General features: G+C 36.6%; 8 protein-coding genes across 8 annotated transcripts; 4 read left to right on the top strand and 4 right to left on the bottom strand.

Moving 5' to 3' along the window:
- Positions 1-1,329: 1,329 nt before the first annotated feature.
- Positions 1,330-1,996, top strand: MONOS_9184 (uncharacterized protein; the record flags this gene model as incomplete). Its single annotated transcript, XM_067879656.1, has 3 exons — positions 1,330-1,372; positions 1,517-1,747; positions 1,797-1,996. 3 exons carry the CDS (start codon positions 1,330-1,332, stop codon positions 1,994-1,996), a joined length of 474 nt encoding a protein of 157 aa, XP_067735401.1.
- Positions 1,997-3,905: 1,909 nt separating this feature from the next.
- On the bottom strand, positions 3,906-4,242 carry MONOS_9185 (uncharacterized protein; the record flags this gene model as incomplete). The annotated part of the gene is made up of 3 exons (XM_067879657.1): positions 3,906-3,920; positions 4,003-4,050; positions 4,105-4,242. The coding sequence occupies 3 exons, from the start codon at positions 4,240-4,242 to the stop codon at positions 3,906-3,908; spliced, it is 201 nt and encodes a 66-aa protein (XP_067735402.1).
- Positions 4,243-4,467: 225 nt separating this feature from the next.
- MONOS_9186 (uncharacterized protein) lies at positions 4,468-5,928 on the bottom strand (the record flags this gene model as incomplete). The annotated part of the gene is made up of 3 exons (XM_067879658.1): positions 4,468-4,712; positions 4,890-5,196; positions 5,341-5,928. 3 exons carry the CDS (start codon positions 5,926-5,928, stop codon positions 4,468-4,470), a joined length of 1,140 nt encoding a protein of 379 aa, XP_067735403.1.
- Positions 5,929-12,989: 7,061 nt separating this feature from the next.
- Positions 12,990-14,223, top strand: MONOS_9187 (uncharacterized protein; the record flags this gene model as incomplete). Its single annotated transcript, XM_067879659.1, has 2 exons — positions 12,990-13,106; positions 13,504-14,223. 2 exons carry the CDS (start codon positions 12,990-12,992, stop codon positions 14,221-14,223), a joined length of 837 nt encoding a protein of 278 aa, XP_067735404.1.
- A 127-nt stretch (positions 14,224-14,350) lies between these two features.
- On the top strand, positions 14,351-14,900 carry MONOS_9188 (uncharacterized protein; the record flags this gene model as incomplete). The annotated part of the gene is made up of 2 exons (XM_067879660.1): positions 14,351-14,439; positions 14,492-14,900. The coding sequence occupies 2 exons, from the start codon at positions 14,351-14,353 to the stop codon at positions 14,898-14,900; spliced, it is 498 nt and encodes a 165-aa protein (XP_067735405.1).
- Positions 14,901-16,398: 1,498 nt separating this feature from the next.
- MONOS_9189 (uncharacterized protein) lies at positions 16,399-17,382 on the bottom strand (the record flags this gene model as incomplete). Its single annotated transcript, XM_067879661.1, has 2 exons — positions 16,399-16,697; positions 17,184-17,382. The coding sequence occupies 2 exons, from the start codon at positions 17,380-17,382 to the stop codon at positions 16,399-16,401; spliced, it is 498 nt and encodes a 165-aa protein (XP_067735406.1).
- Positions 17,383-17,798: 416 nt separating this feature from the next.
- MONOS_9190 (uncharacterized protein) lies at positions 17,799-18,831 on the top strand (the record flags this gene model as incomplete). Its single annotated transcript, XM_067879663.1, has 1 exon — positions 17,799-18,831. One exon carries the CDS (start codon positions 17,799-17,801, stop codon positions 18,417-18,419), a length of 621 nt encoding a protein of 206 aa, XP_067735407.1. The 3' UTR covers positions 18,420-18,831.
- A 1,019-nt stretch (positions 18,832-19,850) lies between these two features.
- Positions 19,851-25,817, bottom strand: MONOS_9191 (uncharacterized protein; the record flags this gene model as incomplete). The annotated part of the gene is made up of 1 exon (XM_067879664.1): positions 19,851-25,817. The coding sequence occupies exon 1, from the start codon at positions 25,797-25,799 to the stop codon at positions 19,851-19,853; it is 5,949 nt and encodes a 1,982-aa protein (XP_067735408.1). The 5' UTR covers positions 25,800-25,817.
- Between the last annotated feature and the right edge of the window lie 197 nt (positions 25,818-26,014).

Consider the following 26,014-nt stretch of genomic DNA (forward strand, 5'->3'; position numbering starts at 1 on the left):
AATAACATCAAATAAGAAATAGCAATGCTCATACGTTACTCCCAAAATTGCTCAAAGCCAAAAAAAGTCATTTCCACTTCTTTTTGAGTCTCTGAGCGATGCTCTTTGTTAAAGGAAATTCATAGCCTATGCTTAGTGTTTTGTGCATAATCATTTCAATCGTCCAATTTAGAAAACAATTCTGAAATGTTTTAAATATAGAGAAGAAATGAAATAAACAAGAATTCAAAATAGAAGAAATCGCAAACAAGTATGTTTTTCAATTACAGATTGCTCCTGCATGCTTGCAAGAATGAATCATTTTTTAAAATGAACATTTTCATCATTAATATTGAATGAGCGAATCTTTGGATATAAGAAATTTGAGTAAAATAATAACTTAAAAAAGCACAAAACTTTCACTGCACTTTCACTTGCTTTGAGTATTGGATATAATAAATAAGGTGTTTAAATGAAATATTTTATATATTTATTTATTTGTGATATTATGGTATTAAAATGAACTTTTTTTCATCACTAATTAATGCTAAAGATTTTTGTCCAATAAAAATGTTTCATATAAATTAATTAAGTAAAACTAATTTATAATTTTGATTCAATTCCTTTTCTATTCTTTCCATTTAATTCTTTGCTTAAAACTGGATTTAAATGATTTTTTTTTTAAATCGTCATGTGACTAAAAGCAAATTTAAAGATTTATATAATTATTTATACATGTATTTCATATGTTGTGCGTCTTTCATTAAGTCAAAATTTGAATTGTTTCGAAGTCGAAAAATTTTATTGAATAATTATGATTTCAAAAATATTGTGCCAATTTTTAAATACAAATATTCTAAATATTTCTATTTATTCTTTTGCTGTGAATTTTTATATTTACAAATGAATTATTTATTTAAAACAATATTTTAGTTGTGATAGAGATGCTAATTTCTTGTTATTGAATATTTTTTAATCATTTTTTTAAAAGAATTATTATTTAATTGTTTGATGTGAATTTTTTTTCCTGATGATGTGGAAAAGGAGATAAAATTCATGTCAGTTTTGAACTGTCGGAAATTTTCAGAAGGATAATTTTGAATAATAAAAATTCATTTTTGGAAGCTCTTTGAATTTTTTATTTGTCAGTTTTTCTTGGAATGAACACAAAGCCATAAAAAAAATTAAAAAAAATAGTATAATAAATTCAAACAACAGCATATTAATTTCTAATGCCATCAAACCATTATTAAAATACTTTCAAAATAAAAATGTCTTTTTCTAAACCTCAATCAACTCTTAATTCTCGATACAAAGTAATTTGGAACGAAATAAAACTACTTGGTGGAGATGACGTGGATTCGTTGCTTGCCTATATGTTTTACACTTACAGGTAATCATCTTCAGTAATTAATGATTTGCTGAAGTCTTTGAATGGTTTGGTTTTATATTTTTTAGTATTGTGTTAAAAATATTATTTTAATTTTCTGTTATTTTTTTCTTTTTAATTTGTTTATTATTAATTTTTTTGAAACAGAATATCACATAAAGCTGCTGGAAGACCTGGCTGTGGTGTACAACAACGCTCCGTTGCACACTCAGACAACAATGCTTCAAGCGCTGTCACGCAACACATCATTATCCGATTTACAAGACTATGGATATGATGTCACAGAGGGGAAATTTATTTACTCGAAGCAAACGCTGAAGAAAAACCAAGGTTTCATCATTCCGCCTCAGAAACCTCACCATCCGTCTTGCAAAAGTGGTTTGTGTTTATTAAAATTTTTTCAAATAATTTTCTCTGTTTATTTTAGGCTTAAATGAACAGGAATGGGAAAAGGGCAACAACTGGATGTTAGCCCATTCAACTGAAGCCTCCACTTCGCTTCAGTCAGCAAAGAAAAAGCAGCGGGCTGAGCTGGACTGTGCGAGATTTATTGACGAAGCAGCGTGGGATGAAGAAATTATTACGGAAAATTCTTCTTCAATTAAAAAACAATCTTTTTCTTCATAAAAAACACATCAACAGAATAAAAAATCTAATCCCATTTCAGAAAAAAATTCTCCTTCAACAAATTCTTCTCCATCTCAAGCTGTTGATGCTCCAATCAACACTCCAATAAGAAGAGAAAGTGGTTCAACAAAAAGAAAAACAAATAAATCACATCAAAAACGTCACTCATCTCCTTCACCTATTCCAATTCACAAATTTTTCAAAATAAAACAATCCTCATCCACTTCCTCATCTTCCTCATCTTCCTCATCTTCCTCATCTTCCTCATCCTCCTCATCCTCCTCATCCTCCTCATCCTCCTCATCCTCCTCATCATCCTCATCCTCCTCATCTTTCAAAAAGAAACAAAAAGATAATTAAAATTCTTTTTCTATTGAAGAATCTTCAACTTCCTTTTTCAACGATGATGTGTGTGTTAGTGATCAATTAATTGAATGTGCCACTTCACCGACTCTAATTCCACCACAAGCATTTCAAAATCTTTTTTCATCATTTTCAAAAGAGAACAACACTTATTCGTCTCAACATAACACACCAGCCGATGAGAATGTTATTTCGCATCATGAAAATACTGCGCAGATCACGATAAATAACAATCAAACAGATTTTCCTCATTCAAATTCTTCTCATTCTTCATCAACCTCTTCAAAAATTATATCATCAGATTCTTCTTCATCAACATCAATAAAAGGATTAATCAATTTAGGAAACACATGCTATCTAGCATCTCTTCTTCAATGCTTCTCTTCGATAACCTCTCAAAAACCATTCATATTTAAAAAGCAAACAGCAATAAAAACAATACCTTCTCGTGTTTTGAGTGTTTGTCAGCAACTTGCCAAAGATAATTCATCAGTGCGTTCGTGGGTCCCATCACTGATCAACAAATGGGAAACATTTTGCGGATACGGTAGCAGGCAGCAACAGAATGTGATAGAAGCATTTGAAAATCTTCATCAACTTCTTCAAAATAATAAGATATTTGAAAAGGATACCTTCAATCCAGTGCTCATTACACATATCAAATGTCAAAAATGTCAAAAAGTTTCTTATCATTTTAATGAATCTTGTTGCAATGTTATCATCAATACATCATCACCTCACAAAGGTTTATCTTCATTTTTTGCAACAGAAATTTTGGATGGAAAGAACAATGTTTATTGCGATGAATGCAATGAGAAATGCTGAGCTGCTCGATGGGAGGAAATGGCTGCATTTCCAGAGGTTCTAGCCATCTGTCACGAATGCCCTGAAACTACTTGGGCAAGTTCCAAGTATATGGACCATCGATAAAAAATTCTTTTCATAAAGAATACGAAAGAAAACGTCATATTAATAAATTAAAAATTAGTTTTATTTGTCGAAAATGCAATGTTAATAACTTTCGATTTTTTCATTTGATCTATCCCATAAATATTTTCAAACTTTCCTATTTTTATTTCGTTTTAATTGTGAAGGCTTGGAGCTTTATCATTACATAACAAGGAATAAAATAGTTTTATATTTTTATTGTTTGCAAAAAACTTTTTGATAAATTTTCACATCATCATTTTTGACTGTTATTATTTAAAACTAATAAAATCTTTGTGCTTTCATTCAATTTTGTTAATTTCTTACCAAAAATTTGGATATTAATTACATTGAATCAAAGCAAACTTTTTAAAAATGATGTTCTGCAACATTTGATTTATTGATAAATATTTCAAACTGAATTTAATCAAGAACTTTTATGGAAGAAATCCAGAAAATTGCAGCGATCAGGCATCTGCTCCCATGTGCGATATTAAAGATGTATGACTTGCATTTGATGATGAATTTGGTAACTGAGAGGAAACTGTGGTCACGACAAATAAAGATAGCTCTTTGAAGTTGACTTTAATCAATTTATCAGTGGAACCTGAGAAAATCTCTATGAAGGATTTGCCTTTTTTTTGTTTTAATAAAGATAGCGAAGAATACAAAGATGAAGGAGATTCAGATGAAGTCAAAGCAAAAGAAATCCAAACATATTTCTTTTCACCAAATGCTTCTGCTGATGGCTGTTTCCTTGATTCCTGCAAGTTGATTACAGAGAAAGAAACATTATTAAAACATCAACAATTACACACAACACAAATAATTGTATTTGCCAACTTCTCTGACTCTTCTGACGTAATTACGCAGTCGCCCAGCGTCAGATTTCCGATCCTCACGTCAAAGACAGAGCAATGCGCTGAAGCGAAGCTGGGGCAGAAGACGATGTCCATCCCCAAAATGCTACACTTCTCAAACAAGAATACAACACAATCGGCACTTCCGTACGTCTAACCAATTTTTGAGTTGAACTCAAAAACAGCTGGGCTGCCTCCGACTGTCCGCACCTTTGCTGACGAAATGGCTGTCTCTGTTGAAACAACTTCCTTCTTCACCACCAGTACGTTCTGGAACGGCTCGTTGTTCAGATGCCGCACAGCCTCATTCAGCGTCTCACACTAGTCTTCTCTTCGCCCACAGTCCTTCTCGTTCTTCCCGTTCTCTCCTGGCACAAATATCCGCTCTGACTTGTAGAACACAATTAATAGCACCAAATCAATCGGATCATCATGAGCATTGTCTATCCCGAAGATCGCTTTATCTCTGTCAAATGCCAACTCGCAGAAATCCATCACAAACAGAGCCTCGTTGATCTGCTCAGCAATCGATCGGCAGACAATGTGAAAATCCTTCGCCACACTCTCTTTGTTCAATTTTAACTGAATCAATTAAAATTTGACCAGCAGCGCCTTCGATTTCTCCGCAGACTGAACATCTGAATGTTCTGGATCGTCCAGGCAGCTCAATGCAATTGCGCCTCCTCTGCCTTCACTCGTTGAGCACGCACATGTCACAAAAGACGACAGATTCGCCAGCACACTGCCTTCATTTGCCCAGCTGTCAGCCAGCCCGCCCGCCTTCTCCTTCATCCACACACAAAACGCACCTCCCAGAAGAGACTCGCTGTTGCAGTCGCTGAATGTCGAGTTTTCCATCGTCAGCTCCACAGACAGCCCGCTCTCATAAGAAATGATCGATGCCTTTGCATTTGTGCTGCGGATGAGATGCCACTGAAGATTCTCCAATCTGATTTCGCTCTCTTCTTTGCTCGCTTTCGTTTCTATGTCATTCCTTGATAAACTTGATTCCTCATCCCCCTTCTCTTCTGCATCGCCCACAGAAATAAACTATCCATCTGCAAAATTCAGAACATCAACAGAAAACGCACTCGCCACAAAATGTGCAGCCGGCGCGGCAAGTCGGATGGCTGATGTCGCAAAGTATAGCTCGACCATTTTAGACTATTCAATCGAAAGTGTTCCAGACGAAACATGGAAAAGCACAAACGCAATGCCTTCTTCTGCTGTCTGCATCGCAAAGGAGCATTTGTTAAGCGTGGCTGTTCCTGTCTCAGTGAAAAGAAGTTCCTTTTGTGGTGTTTCGAAAAATGAAGGCAGGCAGAAGTTGATGGATGTGAATGTGAGTATAAGCTTGTTTGTGAGCGCAGCCTCAGAAGGCTCAGAAAGAGATTGAATAGCTTTTCCCACAATGATTGTGCATTCATCTGAGGAAGGCTCATCAGAGGAAGAGGAGGAAGAAGAATAACCAGGAGAAGAAGGAACAACTGAACTTATTGAGCTGTTTGAAAGGTCCCACTCGTCTGAAATGGCAGCACTTGTGTTGGTTTTGATTTCTCTGAACTGAATTCCTTCTCTGAAATGCCTCATCCCTTCCCAAAACGACAGACAAGGCTCTCTTTCTGATCCGCACCCGTGGATGTCTCTTCCACTCGACGACACAACAACAGAAGTGTCTGTGTGCTCAATCAGCAGCTTGTCCAATGATATGCCTTCTGTAAAGTTCTCTTTGTCTGCCCCAAAGAAAGCTGTTGTATTCTTCCATTCAGTCCAATCAAACATCAACCTTTCAATGACAACTGAAGAATTCAAATCCTAGCTCAATATGAACACATTTCTGCCTTTAAGTGCTTCATTCTCAGAAAACACCAAGTTAGACAAAGAGAACAGATAGATCGAATAGCAGAAGCTCAAATACAAAAACCCTCCTTTTCCTTTGAAAGTCGAACAGACACAAACAACTCAGAATTCACTCCCTTCCTCAGATCATTCGCCACAATAAACATGTCTCTTCCCTGGTGTGCCTTGTTTCCTCCAACACTTATCTCTGAAAATGAATATCTGTCATTGTTGTCTGTTGCACATGTCAAATTGATTCCTCCGCCACATCCTTCAAAACTGCTGCAGATGCTGTTCGTCACCCCAACATTGCTCATCTTCAGCTGTCCATCTGCCCCTTTCAGCTCAAAAGTCATCTCTCCTCCTTTTTTGAATCCTTCTGAGCCGATTGCTTGGAACGTGCAACAACTTCGATTTCGTAGCTGTTCTGAAGAGAGAATATCGAAGAGCATGGATTTAATGCTCCATTGTTGACTCTGCTGAATGAAGAAGATTACAATAGAAGAACAAATGTTGAAAAATCCTCTTTATCTTTGTATTTTCAGTTTTTAAGTTTTTCCTTTTTAAAAATTAATGTAAATAAATGTTTTTATTTATGAATGTTATTTTGCTTAAGATTCTGATTGTTCAATAGAGTGAGAATCAATATCATCGATGAAATAAACAAAAAACTGAAATTTGTTTAATTCATTCTTGAATAGGTTTAATTTGCAAAAAAGCTGTGATCCTTTCACATTTGATTATTTTTTGATGTTAAATGTTGTCAATGCACACTTTAATGCTGGAAATAGCCTGTGCAAAAGTGAAAATCAATTGTGTAACTTTCGTCAGAAAAAACATTGAAAAGAGTTTACGTATAATATTTTTGTATTTCTTAAAAAATGAACACAACAAAAACTCAAATGAAAAAATGTATAACGTGTTCAATTGAGAAAAAATGAAAGAATAAAAAACAATAATAGTTTGAAAATATATATGGGATAGATCAAATGAAAAAATCGAAAGTTATTAACATTGCATTTTCGACAAATAAAACTAATTTTTAATTTATTAATATGACGTTTTCTTTCGTATTCTTTATGAAAAGAATTTTTTATCGATGGTCCATATACTTGGAACTTGCCTTATTACCAGCAGCAAACATGTGCACAAAATGCAAAAAGACACCAAGAATCATTTATTGTGCGAAAAATATTGTAAAATGCAAGTGCAAATGTAGATTCTTATCGATAAGACATAACTCAATTTTTTCAAATTCGAAATTATTGATTTCAACTTATATGAAAATCATGCTATTATGGTGGATTAACGTCGATGTGATGCGCACATCTTTTTTGACTGGAGCCAGCTGCAACACTATTTGCATCCTTTTTAATCTTTTTCGCAAAGCAGCACACGAAATGATTAAAGGAAAAAACAGAAGAATTGGAGGAAATAATTACACTGTTCAAGTCGATGAAATGTTACTTAGAAGAAGAAAATATCGGAAAGGAAAACCAAAAAAACAAATTTGGATCGTAGGTGGAATTGAATCAAATGTCAAAAATCCTAAATCATTTTTAAAAAAAGTGGACGATCGATCATCAATATGTCTGACCGGAGTGTTAAGAAGGCATTTGCATGCTGGGACGACAGTGTGGAGCGATGAATGGAGAGGATACAGCAAAATTAAAAAAGAAGGATTCAAGCATTTGACAGTCAATCATAAAAAATGCTTTAAGGATAAAAAAACAAATTGCTGTACAAACGCAATTGAAGCCTATTGGAGTCGTCTTCGCCGTTTTCTGCCTTGCACAGGTATACAAGACAAAGACATCTCTTCATATTTATCATCGTTTTCATACAAAACAAGCACTCAACACAGATTTTGGGATTTTTGCGTTTCTTTTTCTAATTTGTTATTGAAACACATCATCCATTAAACATTTGATTCAATAATTTGAAGTTTTATCATTTTTTTTAACATTGAAGAGATGACCCAAGAGAAATGACTTGAAGAAAATTGGATGAATGATTTGAAATACAAAAATTGAAAAGAAAAATGTTTCAAAAAAAGGATGGTGATGTAATATTTTCTTCTGGAGAATGCTGTCATCTCCTTTGAAAATTGAAGAAGAGGAGTGAGTAACACATGATGAGGATAATGAGAAGGAAGAGTAAGAAGAGGGAGAAGATGAAGAAGATGAAGAAGATAAGGAAGAAGAAGAAGAAGAAGAGTACGATGATGAAGCAGAAGAAGAAGACTGCATGTTGTTTCTTGAAGGCACGCTGAATGAAGGGAGAGAAGAAGAAGACGAAGGAAGAGAAGAAGGAGGCAAGAAGAGCTGTTCAGACAAGACAGAAGGAGGAGGCATTGGTTATGTTTGTTGGAAGAAGCTCGCTTTTCTCTTTGGAGGAGGAACAAAAGAAGAAGAAGAAGAGTAGAAGGAGAAAAACGAGAAGAAGGAGAAGAGGGAGAAGAGGGAGAAGAGGGAGAAGAAGGAGAAGATGCAGAAGATGGAGATGAGGAATAAAAATAAAACGGTAAAGAGGATGAAGATGGAGAAGAAGTAGATTGTAATGTTGTTGAAGAGGAGACAGAAGTATTTGAAGTGTTTGCATTTTGTGTGGCGGGTGTTTGGGTGAATGTGGAAGAAGGAAGATATGAAGATTGAGTTGTTGGTGAAAGAGGAGGAGAAATGGAAGAGGAAGAGGAATAGGAAGAAGAAGAAGAAGAAGAAGAAAAATAGAAGATGTTAGCTTTTCCAAGACATGTTTGGCGATAGAAAAAACTGAATGTGTTCTGAATGCGAATGACCAGCCTAATCATCATCCCCTGCAAAAGAGTTTCTTCTGTCAAACACTCTCAACAAATATACCAAGCAAACCACTTTTCTCTTTCTTGCAAACTCATGTTAAACATTGATTGGCTATGCATCATACAAAACATATGGCAGAAGAAAGGAATATCTTCATTGAATGAAATCCAAACAAGAATAATCTCTAAACTTCTGGTTCTTTTGCAAAAGATTCCAGAGCTTCCCTCTCTTTGTGGTATTCATGTTCATGGCCAATCTGTATTCATTCAAAGAGCACTTAAAAGAAAAATGAATGAAATGAAAAGAGTCAAACCATTTTTATATCCTTGAAATATTTTCCCATCTCCAATGCACTCGAAATAATCAGCCCAGTAAGTTTTCTTGTTCTCCAAAATTGCCTCTCGCCACATAAAAAAAACAGACAACCGGACAATAAATGACTGATATAGAACGTCATCGAACGCAGAGAATCCATTGTGAAGCTGGCCATGATATCAGATGAAAACAGATATCCTCCATATTAACTCCCTTTCAAAAACTTATTCAATGTTAAGTCTTTGCTGATAGCATACCAGCATGCTTAGTGCAAAATTCAAATGCGATTGTTATTGAGGCCTGCTGAGTGTCTCGCTCTGTTCGCTTCCTCCATTGTTCAATCCCCCAATTCCCTTTCTTTTTTCATGAAACCAACCTTCCCCCCCAAAAAAACTATGCAGAACAAGTCCTGTGCAAAAGATATGCCAAGGACACAGCATTTCCCTCGAATTGAACAAGCGGTTCAATACAATCTTTCTGATATTCTGCTCGCTTTTTCTGCATCTTGCTTAAGTTATTTTTCATTCAAAATATCGCGGCCAGCATTGCGCCATATGTTTTGTAATATATGGCTAAGTTCAAATCTCATACAATTTTCCTCCACCAATTCACTTTTCGCAAGAAATCGATGAAAACAGCCACTCGTTCCTCCATCTGTATGCAAGCACCTTGTTCTTCTGCATTGCTATAACTTGCATGTGCGCATCTGTGGCTGTGCGCCTTAGCAGCTCAAACATGTTCTGGCTGCAGCAAATCACCAATCAAAAATCATCACTTATAAAATTATAGGTTTGTCACCCTTATTAATTTACTGCAACAAAAGAATATTTTTTAATATTAAGATTTGTTTGTTCTGATGCAAAATTAATAGATGGCAAAAGAGGTTTCGAATCCTTTGTTATTTAAATATTTATGATTTTGGGTTTTTAATTTTTATTATGCGAATGTTCAACGAATATTTCGAAAATGAAATTATTAACTGTTATAAAATAATGTTGCGATTTCGCAGTTTCTTTAAAACAAAATAATATTTCTGGGTTTGCAACGTTTATTAAGAAATTGTTGGTTTAAAAAATGAATGAAAATTTTTTCTCTTTTGATTTTTTCACTTTTTTGAGAGAAACTTTCCAATAGGAATAATTCACTGGAGCAGAGAAGAAATGAAAAATAGAGGAAATGAATGAAATAGTTGATTTGATGAATTTTAATGGACTCGAATCCATTATCAACGAAGAAACATTCAACAAAATGGACAAATTGATTGAAGAAAAGAAACTGTCTTTGGAGAATGTCATTTTGTTACTGAAGCATATAGGATATCACAATGTGCTGAAAAGTATTTATCTTTATGGATTAAGAAGATCTTCGTTGAGTGATAGATTAAAAAAGATGATTATCGATGAACATAAGAAAAAAGGGGAAAAAAGTGAAAATAATTATTCAGATTTTTGTGAATGTTATATGTCCTTTCGTTACATCTTCAAAACTGAAATGCTTCACATTTGTGTGCGATGCGATCTGAAAGTCACATTAAAGAAAGAAGAAGGGGAGGAGATTCAAAAGGATGTGGAAATGGCTTTATTGACTTTTAGGAACATTGATAATTATTACGTGTGTGCAAGTCTATATTATTTTTTTCATTATTGATTTATTTCATGTTTTTATTCGGTTGTGATTGAAGAGCTTAATATGAAGTGAATGACGGAAATTTTGAAATTTGATCAGAAATATTCCAACCTGACTCAACTCACCTATTTGTCTGCTTGGGTTTTTTGTTACACAGATTTTTCAACGACAAAAGCTTTCATGAAGTTAGCACAAATGAATTGCATTTTGCGAGAGAAGCAAGAAGAGAAATCGAAGATCTGTCAAAGTGTGTGGATTGGAAGAAAAAAGAGGAAATGAACAAAGAAGAAACGAAAGAAGAGGTTATTTTGACAAGATGGATTGAAACATTCGCGATTTATTTTCAAAGTTGTCGAGTGAAGAATGAAGAATCTATTGGGATCATCAACAGCATTGTACTGATATATGGAGCAGCGAAGGATAATCACAGAGAAATTGGCCTCTGGTGCATTTCCTCCTTGAGAAAAGCAGCAGAAAATGGATTTGTGGAAGTTAAAGACTTGTTGAAAGGTGGAGAAGTAGATGCTGTTTTGGAGGAGATGCAGCGACCAACATTGGATTACAAGATGGCATATGAATGCTTAACATTTTTTTCAGAAATTTTATTGGAGATTTAAAGTTAAGGAGAAAGATGAAATGGAAGAGGTGAAAAGAGAAGAGCTGAAAAGAAGAATATTAGAGAAGATGAAAGAAGAAGGATACGAAGATATCACCACAAGTTTTCATGAAGCTGAAGGGTTTTTTTGAAGTTATTATGATTGTGGTTTATCGTTGAATGTTTGTGATTATTTTGAAAATATCTGAAGAAATCAGATGCATTTCACTTTGTAACTCAAAAATCAGCAGAGCTGGGAAATAATTAACCTGTTTTCCTAATTCTCCATTATTTTGAAATGACAATTTCAGATTTGAAAGCAGAGATGCTTATAATTGAAAGAGTTTTGTATTTTTTTGTTGTTTCTTAGTTGCTTTTGTGAAAATTTTTTCGTTTTATTTTCTTATTTTATTCTTTCTCAAAATTAATAAAAAAATACAACAAATTTGATTCTTTTCCTGTTGATTTGACTTATTTCTTATTATAAATTATAAACTTTCAAACAAATGTTCATCTTTCTTGAAAAGCATTGGTATTCTTTGAAAAAGCACTTTTATCTTATTTTGCACATTTGAATTCCTTTGTTTCCAGAACAAATGAGTTTTCTGCACGAAATATCATTAAAAAAAGATCAAGTGAATGTTAATGCAGATGAATTATAAATACACAAAATTATATGGATAATCATTTATCAATAATAATTCTCCATAAAAACCGTGACAAATGAAACGGCACAGCCCAATGATGCAATCTTCGTATCCTTCTTCCATCTAGTTAAACATTTTCCTTTTCAGCTCTTTCCTTCTTTCTTCTTCTTCCTCTTCTTCTTCTTCTTCATTCTTTTCTTTCAATCTTTCCAAAACTTTCACAAAAATTTCCACACATTCTTGTGCCATTTCTTCGTTCATAGTTGTTCTCTGAATCTCCATCAAAATATCTCAACTGCTCCATTTTACGAAAAGTTCTCCATCATTAAAGCAATATTATCTTCCTCCGCTTCAAATGAAATTGTGCATTTCTTCTTTCCTTCTCCGTAATCACAACTAGATGCCAGATAAAAATGAACAACGCTGTTAATAAGCAAAGCGGATTCTTCGCTCTACGATTTATGTTATAAAAAGCATTATAAATTCTTGTTTTATCCAAAGCACATTAAAGTGTGAAGAAAGTTTTTTTCGAAAAATAAACAAAAATTTCAAACCTGTTAAAAACAAGAAAATGTTATGGGATAGATCAAAAGAAAAATTGAAAATTATTAAAAACACTTTTTCGACAGAAATAACTAATTTTAAATACATTAATATTCCATTTTGTTTCGTTATAAATATAAAAAAATTTTTTTATCCATGGTCCATATACTTGTAACTTGCCAAGAATTCTTCATCCTCTTCTTTTTCTGTTTCACTGCTGAGTGTTCCAACTACCGCACTCGGCAGAACACTCAAAAGAAGCAACGGGTGAAAAGCGCTTGCTGCATTCAAGCAAACAATCTGAATGAAAGTACACACAGGCTAAAGGATCGCTCCATCAAAGATCAAATCAGAAGTGCTGGGGATGACAAGCAATCCTAACGGAAGCAGCGATAACAACAATAACATCAACAATAGTGACAGCTACAGAAAGAAGAAGCTGTTGCATGTGGGGATGGAGCAAGTGCAGCTGAATATTACATGCGGAAGGCTACTGAAGATGAAGAGGAAGCGAATGATGACTGCAATGGGGTTAAGTCAGCAGGGGAAGAAAAGCGAAGGATGAACAAATGCATATGCGACAGAGCAGAATTCGAGGTGTTTGGAGTCAGCTGCTGCGGCATTGGAGAGTTAGAGGAAGCTTGGAAACAAAGAGAAAGTGAAAAAATATGAGAAGGGTTAAAGGAGAAAGGAGAAAGAGAAAGAGAAGGGAAGAATAATTTATGTGTTTAAAGAGCGACCATGAGATGAGTTGGAGTTTGGAAGCCAAAAAGGAGAAAAGAGGAGAGTGAAAGAGTGTGAAAGGGAAAGGAAAAGCGAAAAAAAAGCATTCCGATCAAAGACAAGTCCGACGATGGGTTCAGAAGCTGTGCTGAGTGAGCTGCTTTCGAGAGAGCTAGAGCTGCTATGTGTGGCAAACTGCAGCATCGCATTTGACTCTTCTGAGTCTGACACGAGTGAGACAAGTGGAAAAAGTGAATGAAACACCGATAAGAATGAATATGACGAGGAAGTGGATGATGATGATGATGATGAGGAGAAAGAAGAGAATGATAAGGATAAAGAAGAGGGGGAAGAAGAAGATTTGAAGTTGCACAGGATTCTCAGTACAAAGATATCTTTGACAAGCATTCAAGCCAACCGGCAGATATTCAAAAAGTACAGATCTGTTTTTGAATATGAAACAACAGCCACATTCAACTCAGGAAAAATAAGAGAAAACAGCTCTGTCGAAACAACATTTAATTCAGTTGAGATGAAGGAGAGACTGAAGAAGGAGGCAGTTACGAAGTTGAAAATGAACATACTGAAGCTGACACATGGAAGGATCATTCCGACAATCAAGCCAGCTGACCTTCTGCTGCCGACTAATCTTGTTCAGGAAGAGGAAATCAAGTCAAAGACGCAAAAAAGAAAGATGTGGCTGAGAGGGAAAGGGAAGAACATGTTCTATTTGATTCGAAACGAAGAGAGGAGAGAGAGAATAAGCGGAGAAGGTGCAGCTGACACTGATGAAGCAAAAGAAGATAGCGAGAATGATGATAGTGATGATGATAACAGTGACGTTAGTGATGACGAAGACAGTTTGGATATATCACGATCTGCTGACACATCAAATGCCGATGAGACAGACAAGACGACAGAAAGAGAAGAAGACTCATACACACGCCCTGCCCTGCGCTTCCCTCACATACAGCCAAAGATGCTTTCATAGGAATCTCAAAAGAGCAATCATAAGAAGTCTCATTTCACTTTCTCACTCACCTCAACCATCGTCTGCGGAGAGCTCAGTCCAACCCATCTGCAGTTCACCTTTCTTTCAGCCAAGTCCACAAAGGAAAATGGAGAGAAAGAAGAAGACGAGAACTCAATTGGCTCAGAAGGCAGCAGAGAAGCCAGACAGCACCTTCCAGAAGACACAGCAATCACAGTTTGGCTGCTGTTTCAGTGTCACGAATTCATTCTGTCTTGTCTGATATCAGAGCAGCACTATGCAGATCAACGCAGACACACCTCAGAATAGCTGCGGTGAACGAGTTTGTAAATGCGTCTTCTTCTTCTTCTTCTTCTTCAGCGAGTTTGCCTAGCCAGACAGGTTACGCTAATATTAATTACAATGGAGGAGGATGTAATGGTGGAGGAGTGGATGACTTTGGGATTATCATTCTGTTTGGGAGAAAATACAGACAGAAAACAGGGCTGGAGACGCTGTTTGCGCGGTCGATGCAGCAGATAGGGCAGAAAGAATGCACTTCTTTGCTTCACTCTCTCGGAAAGGCGCTATCCCATCTTTTCAACCAGCTCGGGTCACCTCAGCTTCCAAAGCCTTCTTCGATTCCATCATCTCACGCCGGTAAAACAGGGGGAATATTGGAGAATGATGCGAACTAGTTTCTGAATCTGCTGTGTGGCTCGAGGCTGTTCGGCTTGGGAGGAGAAGATGTTGTGAGAGATGCACAACTGGTGGTGAGCATGAGAAAGGAGATAAGTTTGTGGAGAGGAGAAGGAAGTGCAGCTGTGGAAGGAGTGTACGAGGCGAGAGACACAGCTGAGCTGTTCTGCGAAGAGAGGTGAATCGACAGCAACGAGTTTGAAGTGCATAAAAGGATCAATAGAAAGAATGATAATGGCTTCTCTTTAGATTCAATTGACAATGAAACATTTGCAGTCAATACGAATATAATGAGACCTGCTTTTGTTTGCCTCGTCTGTCTTTTTCGAAGACCAACAACTTCTGCTATCTGCCTCAGAAAATGTAATTTTTGTTCCTCCTCAAAGAACAGCATGCGTCCCATTCATCGGAGAAACTCTGATCGAACTGACAAATCCATCTATTCAGTTTGCTCAGCAGCGCATTGAACTGCTACAGAAAAAAGAGAATCATTCGATTCTGCCTTCTTCTCTCAAATTTTCATGGGTGCCTCTTGTCTACGTGTACCCTCTCACGCTTTCTTATCCTCTAACTTCAATTATCCGTACTCTGCCTTCTAAGCTGCTTTCAGCATCTTTCACTCCATCTTCAGTTTTCTCCATCCCTTCTCTATTCATATTTTTATGTCACTTCTTTTTCAATTTCTCAATCCATGTTATCCTTCAGCACAACACCTGCCATCATCTCAATTTCCACGCAGCCCCTCGTCCCTTATGCAGCGTAGTCCAATCGCCTGCTGCTTCGTTTGCCGGTATCACTAACTGCACTCAATGCTATTGCCATCACTGCTCACCGCCTGATGGTGAAGAAGGACTTGCTCCACAAAATATCAGCCCTTCACAATACACACTATGACCAGATACTTTCTTCTTCTCCTTCGATGTCCATTTCTGCCTCTCTTATTCAGCAATTGAAGGTTGTTGGCGCTGCGTTATCACAACAATCCACACCTTCCGCTTTTGCTTCTGTTCGGCAAACATCTGAGTTACAGTCGACTTCATTGGTATCAAATGTTGCAATAAACGCACAGGATATGTATGGATCTTCAACGTTGCTGCTGATGGAGCTAATACAACTTCTGTTGGTAATGCGATGAGTGCATCAGGAACAGCAAGTAGAAAAGGAGGAGAACTTCCTTGTCAGATGAAGATAGTCCAATTCTCAACTATTCTTCCACATAAGCTGCAGACAAGCATCACCTCCTCTCAGTTACATCTCTCTTCTCTTTCTACATCTCCTTCTCCTTCTCCATCTTCTCCGTCATTCACATCAAATTATTCTCCATCTTCAATTTATATTCCTTTTCCTTCGACTCATTCTCTTCCACTTCAGCATCGTCAACAAACATTTCCTTCACTTTCTTCTCAATTTGATCTTTTTCTTCTTTTTTTCTACCAGTCATCTGAAGAAATTCCTAAGAATTCTGCGATGCGGAGTCTTTTTTCTTTGTAGACTTCCTCATTTAAAAAAGGATGCTCTTTCATCTTTTCCTGCAACTTTCGTCCCTGTTCTGCTTATGTCAATGCGGCAATCTTCTTCTTCTTCTTCTCCTTCTTCTTCTTCCTCTCCTTTTCCTTCTTCTTCTTCTTCTTCTTCTTCTCTTTCTTCTTCTTCTCCTCTTCCTCTTTCAAATTCAAATGCAAATATCAAATCGAAAATTTCTTCTTCTTCCTCTTCTTCCTCTTCTTCCTCTTCTTCCTCTTCTTCCTCTTCTTCCTCTTCTTCCTCTTCTTCATCTTCTTCGTCTTCCTCTTTTTCTTATTTTTCTACTTCTTAATATCCAAAAACATCATTTCACACTCTTTTACCATCATCGCTCACTTCATTTGATTGGATTTCTTCATTTTTGGCATCTGAATAAGATATTTTTTTGAATATAAATAGGCATCAGCAAAAAAGAAAAACGTTGAAAATGAGAAGAAGATTGATAAGATAATGAAGAGAATGAAGATTGAGAGAAAGAAAAACTTGTTTTGACAGAATATGATGAACGGAAATTGGTAAGTGAAAATTGCTGAGATTTTAAAAAATAAGGAAGTTAAATGGAAATGGGGAGAAGTTGGAGGAGAAGAAGATGATGAACCAGAACAGGAAACAATGTGGCAGGAAGGAATACGTAGAATGTCTAAATCATTCTATCTGTAACTATTTATTCATGACAGCCTTTAAGCACAGACACAAAGAGCGAGGAAGGGCATTGAGAGTCGGTGCTCAGAAGAACTCATCCGTTGTTGAAAATCCACTTATAAAAACCAGGGAACGTTCATTCTCCTTTCCAAAGCCATGAAATGTTGAGTACGGCTGCATCTGAGCAGATGAGGTTGCTGTGCATGGAGTGGTTATTCCGTATGGCACCGCCATTGTTGGTAAGCTGGAAGCTGTTGACGTGAACACAACTTTAAATCTTGCCAAACGAGGCAGAGGTGAAGACGGAGTCATCATACTGAAGAAGCCTTTTGGCTGATTTGATTTTCAAGAAGAAGAAGAAGGGAGATTGGCCAGAGGATTGAGAAGAACAACGCTGCCCGTTACAACTGCAAGATCTGTTGCAATGAGATGCTCGAGGGAGCAGCTGGAGAAATCGTCAAACAAGAACACAAGCGAGGTAGTACTGAAAGAAGAGAGGTTGGCGTGGGAAAGAAAGAGGGAGGAAGACACATCGAGTGGTCAGCCGAGGAAGTCGAAGACTGAGGCGCAAGTGGATATGAAAGAGGAATGGAAGAAGTGGAAGCTGGAGCGCATGCAAATAATGAGAAAAACGACAACAGCAATGAAAAAATGGATACGATTCGGACAGGAACAAGACTTAACGAGACAGACGCGATTCGGATGTTGGAAAGGCAACTCTGGCTGTAGATATGGAGGACGGCTGTGGAGAGGGAGGTTTAGGAGGCAAGCAGGGAGCCGCACTAGCAGGCAGAGGATCCTGTGCCTTGGTCGACGAATATCTGGTTGGTGCGGTTGAAGGTGATGAAGTGGAGGATGTTGATGTCGAGGCCGGGGTCGGTGTGGGAGGAGTCGGTGCCGCAGATGGAGGTGTTGGTTGCGAGAGAGGGCTGGGTGAAGTCGAGGGAAAAGAGGGACTCGTTGATCTGGGCGAGGATGGAGGAGCACCGGAGAAAGAGGTCCTTTCCTCGGAAGGCGTCGTTGAGGGCGAAGCGGACGTTGAGGATGGAGAGGGTGATGGGAGGAACGCCAGCAGGACGGGAGTAGTTGTTAAAGAGGCTTCTGCCCTCGGCCGACTCTTCGCTCACGCAGCTGGTGAGCACACACGCCTCGGCAGCGCAGTCAATGGCACATCTCTTTTCCACACGCACCAGAGCTGGCTATTTGCTTGTGCGCACGATGTATGTGAAATTGGCAGAATCCAGAACGATTGCTATTCTGGTATCTGGAGCAGCCAAGCCAGCCAAACCAGCCAGAGTGGGCGGACAGATGGCCACAATGTGAGTGCAAGCGAGCAAAGAGGAGAAGATTGAGAGGGATGTGAATGTCGCAGAAGTTGATAAAGGAGCGATGGTGAGAAAAGGGAGCGACAATGACATGGAGGCGAGGGCGCAGTGGTCGAGAGACATATTCCCTTCTGGTACACGCACGATATCAAATACAAGTGGAGTTTGTGGAGTTAGCATGGAAAACAAGAAGCCAGACAGCAGTAGAGCATCTGAGGAGGAAGGCATTCAGAAGAATTAAAAAGACGAGGAAGAGGATGAAAGACAGAGAGAGAGAAAGATTAAAAAAAAAGCAAGTGAACATTTTCGTTTGATGGAAGCTTTTTTTGTGCAAAAAATTTAATTTCACAAATTGTGTTGTTCTATTTTTAAAACAGTGATTTTTTTTGTTTTTCATTTATCACTTCTTTTGATGAATAATCCATAAAAGTCCTTTTTTGAATTATTTGTTTTTAAATCGATTAAACGACAAACTGTAAATTTCTTGTTAAATATCTTGCATAACTATCATATTTGTGTTTTTGTATTTTTGTTAATTGTTTGTTTTCAACAAATTTTTTGGATCTTCGACATCTATTTAAAAAATTTTTTTTCAAAAATATTATTAAACAGTTTTTTGTTTAAGAAATTGATTAATTATGTTGTGTAATTATTGTTATCATGTTTTTAAAACCAGTAAACTAAAGTTTTGTTCTGTTTGTTGAATTTTCGAAATTTTCAAATGCTTTTCAATGTTTTTTTCAAAATATGAAATAAAAAGCAATTGGAAACAAATTGAAATCAACAAATAATTAATAATTATTATATTTTTTGCATAGCATCTATATGTATATTTACTTTTATTTTTCTTTTCAACCCCACCCTTAATGAAAAAAATTTATGATCAAACTTCGTAAATTTTTATGGTATCAAAAAAAATCACCCATATTATCACGAAAAGAATATAAAAACCCCGCCATAAAAAATAACTTAAATGAATGATTAAGTTCTCGAACAAATTGTGTTTAATCGAATAAACTGCCAATAATTGAAAAAAATGATTTTTATTCATGTAAACACTCTTTGTTCGAATCAAACTGTTTTATTCAGCTTTCATCCAATGTTTAATGATTGTTTTTCGATTTTTCATTATTCTTTTTTTCCAAAATTTATATATAATTCGGAAATCGAATTATTGTTTTTAGAATTTGAATTATTTTTTGTTCAATGAATTTCAATAAAGTTTAATTGTTTTGATTATAAAAAAACATTCTCATAGAAATTTTATACTTCAAAAATTTGTTCTTTTAATGATTTTTCATAAAAAAAATCATTCGGAATTAGCTAAAAAGAATTTGAATTCAAATGAAAAAAGCTTGTTTTAATCTCAAACTATGATGAAATTTTTTGTAAATTGGATTCAATCACTAAATATCAGCTGCATTTTCTTATAAAGCAAAAATAAATTTGTATTTCACACTATTGTTCATCAATTTCAGTTATTTCCACTAATGATTGAATAACTTCTCCCAAAGTGGGCCTTTCCTTCGGCTCATCTGCCCACATCTTCTCCATCAGCTCAATCAACTCTTCTCCTTCGATTCCTTCTGTCAGCGGTCGCACTCCATCCCTCATCATTTCCTGTGCTTCTTCTGCATCACACTCACTCAAAGGAACTTCGCCAGTTGTCATTTCATGAAGAATCAGTCCAAGCGTGAAAACAACTCTCTTTTCAATTCCCTCATCTTCGTTTCCCACTTCTGGTGCCTTCCATCGCTTCATTTCTTCCTTTTCCTTTACATCCTCCAATTCCTCTGTCAAAACAAATATTTCATTATTTCCTTCTTCGACAAAGATTGAATACGGACACAGCTGCCTCGCCATCATTTCCATTCTTTCGTCTACAACTGAAATCAAATGCTCAAACAGCTCTGCCACTACTTTTACCACCTGCTTCCCATCAACAACATCCATTGCTCTTGTTCCAAGTGTGAAATCTCCTTGCACTGAATGAATCACCGAATGTAATGTTTTGATGTTCTTTTTCTCCTTCTCTCTGAATGGCTTCTTTGTTGAAATCACATTGAATGAATGAGATTGTTGAACATCAGAAACAGAATCATTCTCGGAAAATGGGAATGGAGATTCCAAATCTGGAAGATCATTTTCATTCAGGATGTCATCGGACATTGAAGGAGGCTCTGGAAGATCTTCTTCATCGTTGTCAATGAGAAGTGGAATTTGGCTCGTCATCCCTTCCAGCAATGTTGATGGCATTTCACTCATCTCAATACATCCCCCATTGTTTTCCCTTCTTCTCTCAATCTTCTCCATTATTTGTTTTGCTTCTGAATCTGCTGCCTCTGCTTTCCTTTCTGCTTCCCTCAATTTCCTTCGCATAAGCACAATAACCACAACAATTACGAACAACAGAATAATAACAACTGCAACACAGCCAATAAAGGCAAATAAACTCCATTCAATTTTAATCTCCCCTTTTGAGATAATTTCATCATCTTTTGGTGGAGTTACGCTAGAATTCTTCAGAATAAATGGATTTGTTGATGAAGGATAATCATTAACTCCGAATAAAATATGCACACTCACTTCTATTTCATTTCCACATCCGCTGATTAGATCTTTCGCAACGCTTCCTTCAGCTTCTTTCTCTGATAAAAACCCATTTGAATCAAAATCATATTTTTCGATTTCTTTCTCTTCACCTTTCCTCTTCACAAGTGAGAATGACAGATTGCATGGAACAAGAAGCATCCCTTTGAATGTCAATTTCATTCGACTTGCCTCTTCTTTTGTTTCTACACTCTCCAGAACTGGAATGAAGAACGATGAATCCCTCTCAGAGACAATCCCTTCAAAACCGCATCCCTCATTCAACATCCAAAGTGATGTGTTTGGCAAAACTCCATCTCCTCCTTTCAAACTCATCACATTCAATGTTCCTGAATCTGAACAAATAACATTCCTTCTCAATGATGGATACGTTTCAATCGATGGATTGTTGTCAATGAATTCTCCTTTCTCAATAATCACATTTCCTCCTCTCATTGTTATTCCACCTTCTGGTGAATTTGTGATTGTTGAAACTTTCATCACCATGGAACTCTTCACAACATCCACAAGAGATCCATCCCATCTGCACATCTCTTCTTCAATATTCAACTGCTTCTCATTTCTTTCCTTTAAACTTCCATCAAAAATGCAACTATCCATTTTCACATCCAAACAATTCTCCAATTTCATCAATTTCCCTTTTTTGGTCTTTGAACTGACTTCACCTATTGTGCAATTTGCTAATTGCATTGTCTTTTTCATTGACAAGCAAGATATCAGTGATTCTTCATTTCCTTCAGCTGTTATATTTTCTGTATTGAAATCCTTAATTGTTAATTGTCCGCATTCATTAATATCTATCAAAGATGTTTCAACCGTTATATTTGATACCTCAAACAAATAAATAACTGATGGAAGTGGAGATGAAAGATACAATGCAGATTCATGAAGAATGAGATTTGATATTGCACATCCATCAAGTTGTAATTCTCCTTTATCCATTTTAATAATGTTAAATGGAATATTTGCATTCACAATATTTCCATCTTCATTCGATAGTTTTGACGAAAAAGAACAATTCATGATTTCAAGAATCCCTCCCTCCGGTGATATTAATGATTCATGCGAAGAGATGAAATTTGGATCAAACACAAAGTTCACTCTCAACAATGAAACTGTTCCAGTTGTTGCCATCAATGCCCCTCTTGTTTCTCTAATATCTGTTTCCACTTCAACTTCACACATTTCTCTGCTCTTTGAACTCAAACTCATTTCTTCCAAATTTATCTCTTCACCAATCACACTGTTGGTGTCAACATACAACAGACTCACATATTCCGAAGTCAGATGCATTAGTCCATGATTAATTGAATCACAAGGAAGATCGTTTGTTCCACATTGTCTATCATTAGAACCATTCGTACCACTCACAACAATTGTGTCACTCTGATGAATCGTCACAAATCTAATAAGATCTGTGTTAACTGTATACTGGCATTCATCAATTCCATATATCGCATTTATTCGTGAATAATGATTTTCTCGAAGATCAAACCGAAATTGGGTTTCATTGATCTGAGATGTGATGTTATAACATTCAATGAAAATATCTTTTCCAACACTTGCACCGTTGTCACTGAATTTCATTCCCACAAATGAAAAATTCAAATCTCCTCTTTCCTTTGTTACTAGATACACCCCTCCTCCTTTCCCCGAACTAATACTGCAATTGCAATTTGTGATTTTGGAGTCAATCATATTCATTGATCCAGACGATCCCAATGTGAAGAATATCGCCCCTCCTTTTTCACTATTTTCTGCCTTATCTTCTGTGATGTTGCTCTCCTTTACAACCAAACAAATCTTTTTCTCACTCTTCGACTCCAAAATACTTGGCCCATTGTCACTTCTCTTTATTCCTGAAAATGATGATTTCTCAATCTCAATATTTGTTCCTTCTTCACCTCCTTCATTAATCTTTGTTGTTGATTCAGATCCTTTGATCAGAAGAAGGCATCCTCCGCTTTCATTCAACAATTTCACTCGAACATTCACAAAATGGCAAGAAACTCCAGCATTGTTTATTGCAAAAATGCTATTTCCAACATTGGATGATTCAATCGACAAATCATTCACTTCTACACTTCCTCCAATCGCATCCACAAACACACAATCAAATCCATTGTTTATTCCTGCTTCTGAATGGAATGAGCATCCAGTTATCACCAAATCTCCATTTATATTCGAAATAATGGTTTTGGCCGAATTGTCAAATCCTAATTTTAGTTGAAGTTGAATGTTTGATAATTCAAGATGAATTTCATTCACCATGAAATATTCCAGCTGACTTCCAATTGCCTTTTCAAAATTCAATATTGCTTTCACATTCTCTTCTCCCATTGATGAAGCCTTTTTGATCTGATAATTGGACATGCTGAATGAATCTTGAATAATTGTTGATCCTGATATTTGAATTGTTTTCGTATCATCTCCTGTTTCCATATTTTTCATCCCTTTCCACATCGTTTTGCACGGTTCTTCCTCACTTCCACAACGCGCCACATCAAATCCTTCGAATGAGATAAATATCTCAAATGAGCTGTATGGAATCAGAAACATGAATAAATCCTTTTTTTGATGAAAATCGTCGCTTCCAACAAATAAATTGTCATCATCTTTCATTGATAAGTAATTAAATTTGAAAGTATCGTTTGTGACAGAAGTATTAAAATCATTTCCCAAAATGAACGCATTCTTTCCAATGGCTGCATTGTTATTTTTAAAAGTTACGTCAGCATCAAAAAGAAATGACTTCTCATTCAAACAATTTTCGCAATTCAGATACAAGAATCCTCCTTTTCCATTGCTTGATGAAAGCGAACAAGATGATACATTTGTTGATTTGATAACAAATTCTTCATTCTCTTTCAAAATCACTCTTGCAACACCTCCTTCGCCGCTTCCAGTGTTTGCAATACTTGAAAAGCTGTTGTTTTCAAACAAAACAGAAGAAGCCATCACCAATGGAGATATGATAAACGAACAATCTGCCAAACTGCATCCCTTCAATGTGCAACTTCCAGTGGTTGTGGATATCAATGTATATTGAACAGTATTTGCTGCTGAATGAATTTCAAATAAACAGTTTTCGAGTTGGAGAATCCTACTCGATAAGATCAAAGAATTCTTGCTTGGTACAAATTGATTTGGAATCTGCAGCTTCAAAGATAACAAGCTAAGTGGCTGAGTTGATGAAATAACAGATGAAGTTGATGCAGAATTCCCTTTGATTGTCTCTTCAAAATGAATAGGAATGCGTTTATCGATATCTCCATTATTCACACACCCATCAATCACAAGTTCATCTGTGAAAGAATAAATATCTTCGATTGTACCTCCATCTTTCACAGTTACTTTCCTCTTTCCTTCTGTCCCACTTCTGTCAATATGGTCAATTCCACTTTTCATCGTTTTGCATGGGAATTTTTCAATTCCGCATCCCAACGTGTCATGCCCACCAGTCGACACAGACACCTCTATCCACTTCAAAGAAACAAGAAATACTCGAAGATCCATTTCTCCATAAATCCCATCTTCTCCAACAAATGCATTTCCATCATTAGAATATCCTGAGTAATCAAATGCAAAACGCTCTGTCTTCACACTGTTCACCAGATTCCCACTCTTCGCAAACATGTTCTTCCCAACTGTTGCTGAGCATCCAGAAAATGATATCGATGAAAGTTGAAATCCGACTTCATTTGAACTGCAATCCAGATATATCCCTCCTCCTTTTCCTCCATCGTTTTCATTCTCACAAACACATCCAACAAATGAGCTCTCTTGAATATTCATAAACCCTCCTGCGTTCAACGCTATCTTCAATGCTCCTCCTTCTTTGCTCTTCTCTGATAATGCCCCATCAATTGTACTTCCATTTATCACCATACCAACTCCAACACTCTCTCCAAACACTGATGCCTTTTCATCAACTGCTGTTGTGCTATCAATCTCCAATCTTTGCAGTGAACAATTTAAAAGTTTCACCTTGTATTCCTGATCGTTCATATTTGATGATGAAAGAGTAAACGAAAATAACGGGACTGTTGATTTCACATCTGAAATCGTGACAAACTCCAGCTTAACCATCATTCCTGTCGATTTGATTAAGAAAAATGTAATTGTGCTTCCATTCCCTCCTGCCACACTCATCTCACAGTTATTCATGTGCAACTTGCCATTTTGAGTGTTTGATTCAATCACCGATGTGATTGTTCTGCTAAAACTCGATGGAATAATAATCCCAATGAACTTCATTTCAGTGAGTGATGATGATTTAAGAATGCATTCTTCAGATCCACTCACTTCTCTTTGGCATTCGATTCTTATCATTTCCTCCTCTTTTGCTTTCACACACAATCCCCCCACATCCACACATCCCGCCATCAATGAATTCGAAATAACAATAATCTCCTTTTTTGTATTCTGTGTATTTTTCAAATGCCCGATTCCGTAGTTTACGTTGTAACATGGCGCCTTCTCTATCCCACAATATTCCTTATCCATTCCAGATGTTCCATCAACATAAATTATATCATCAAAGAATCCATCGAAGAATATGAACAAATCGACATCCCAATCGCAAAATGCTTCTGTTCTGTCATGTCCAACAGCCGAGTTGTCTTTCTGAGTGATGTTTCCCATGAAGGCGAACAAGGGCTCTTTCACAGAAGCGACAAGGGATTCACACACAAAATACACATCTCTTCCGACGCTGGCCTTGTTGGCTGAAAACACGATATTGGTGATGGAAAAGGTTGTGGATGACACTTCTGAATCATCCTTGAACTCGATCATGAGAGCACCGCCTCTTCCTCCAGAACTTGTATCCTCGCTCACAGAGCAGCTGGAGAAATTTGTGTCACTCACAGAAAATGTGTTGGCAGTGGAAGATGAGGCGAATGAGATGCACCCGCCATTGGTGGCAGTTTGTTGGCTCAACTGTTCTGAGTTGATGCTGGTGATGGTGCAGTTGGTGAGGGAGAGGGAGAGGGCAGGGGAGGTGGCAGAGG

The sequence above is a fragment of the Monocercomonoides exilis genome (assembly GCF_001643675.1).
Source record: "Monocercomonoides exilis strain PA203 chromosome Unknown scaffold3-2548433, whole genome shotgun sequence".
Taxonomy (NCBI): domain Eukaryota; phylum Preaxostyla; order Oxymonadida; family Polymastigidae; genus Monocercomonoides; species Monocercomonoides exilis.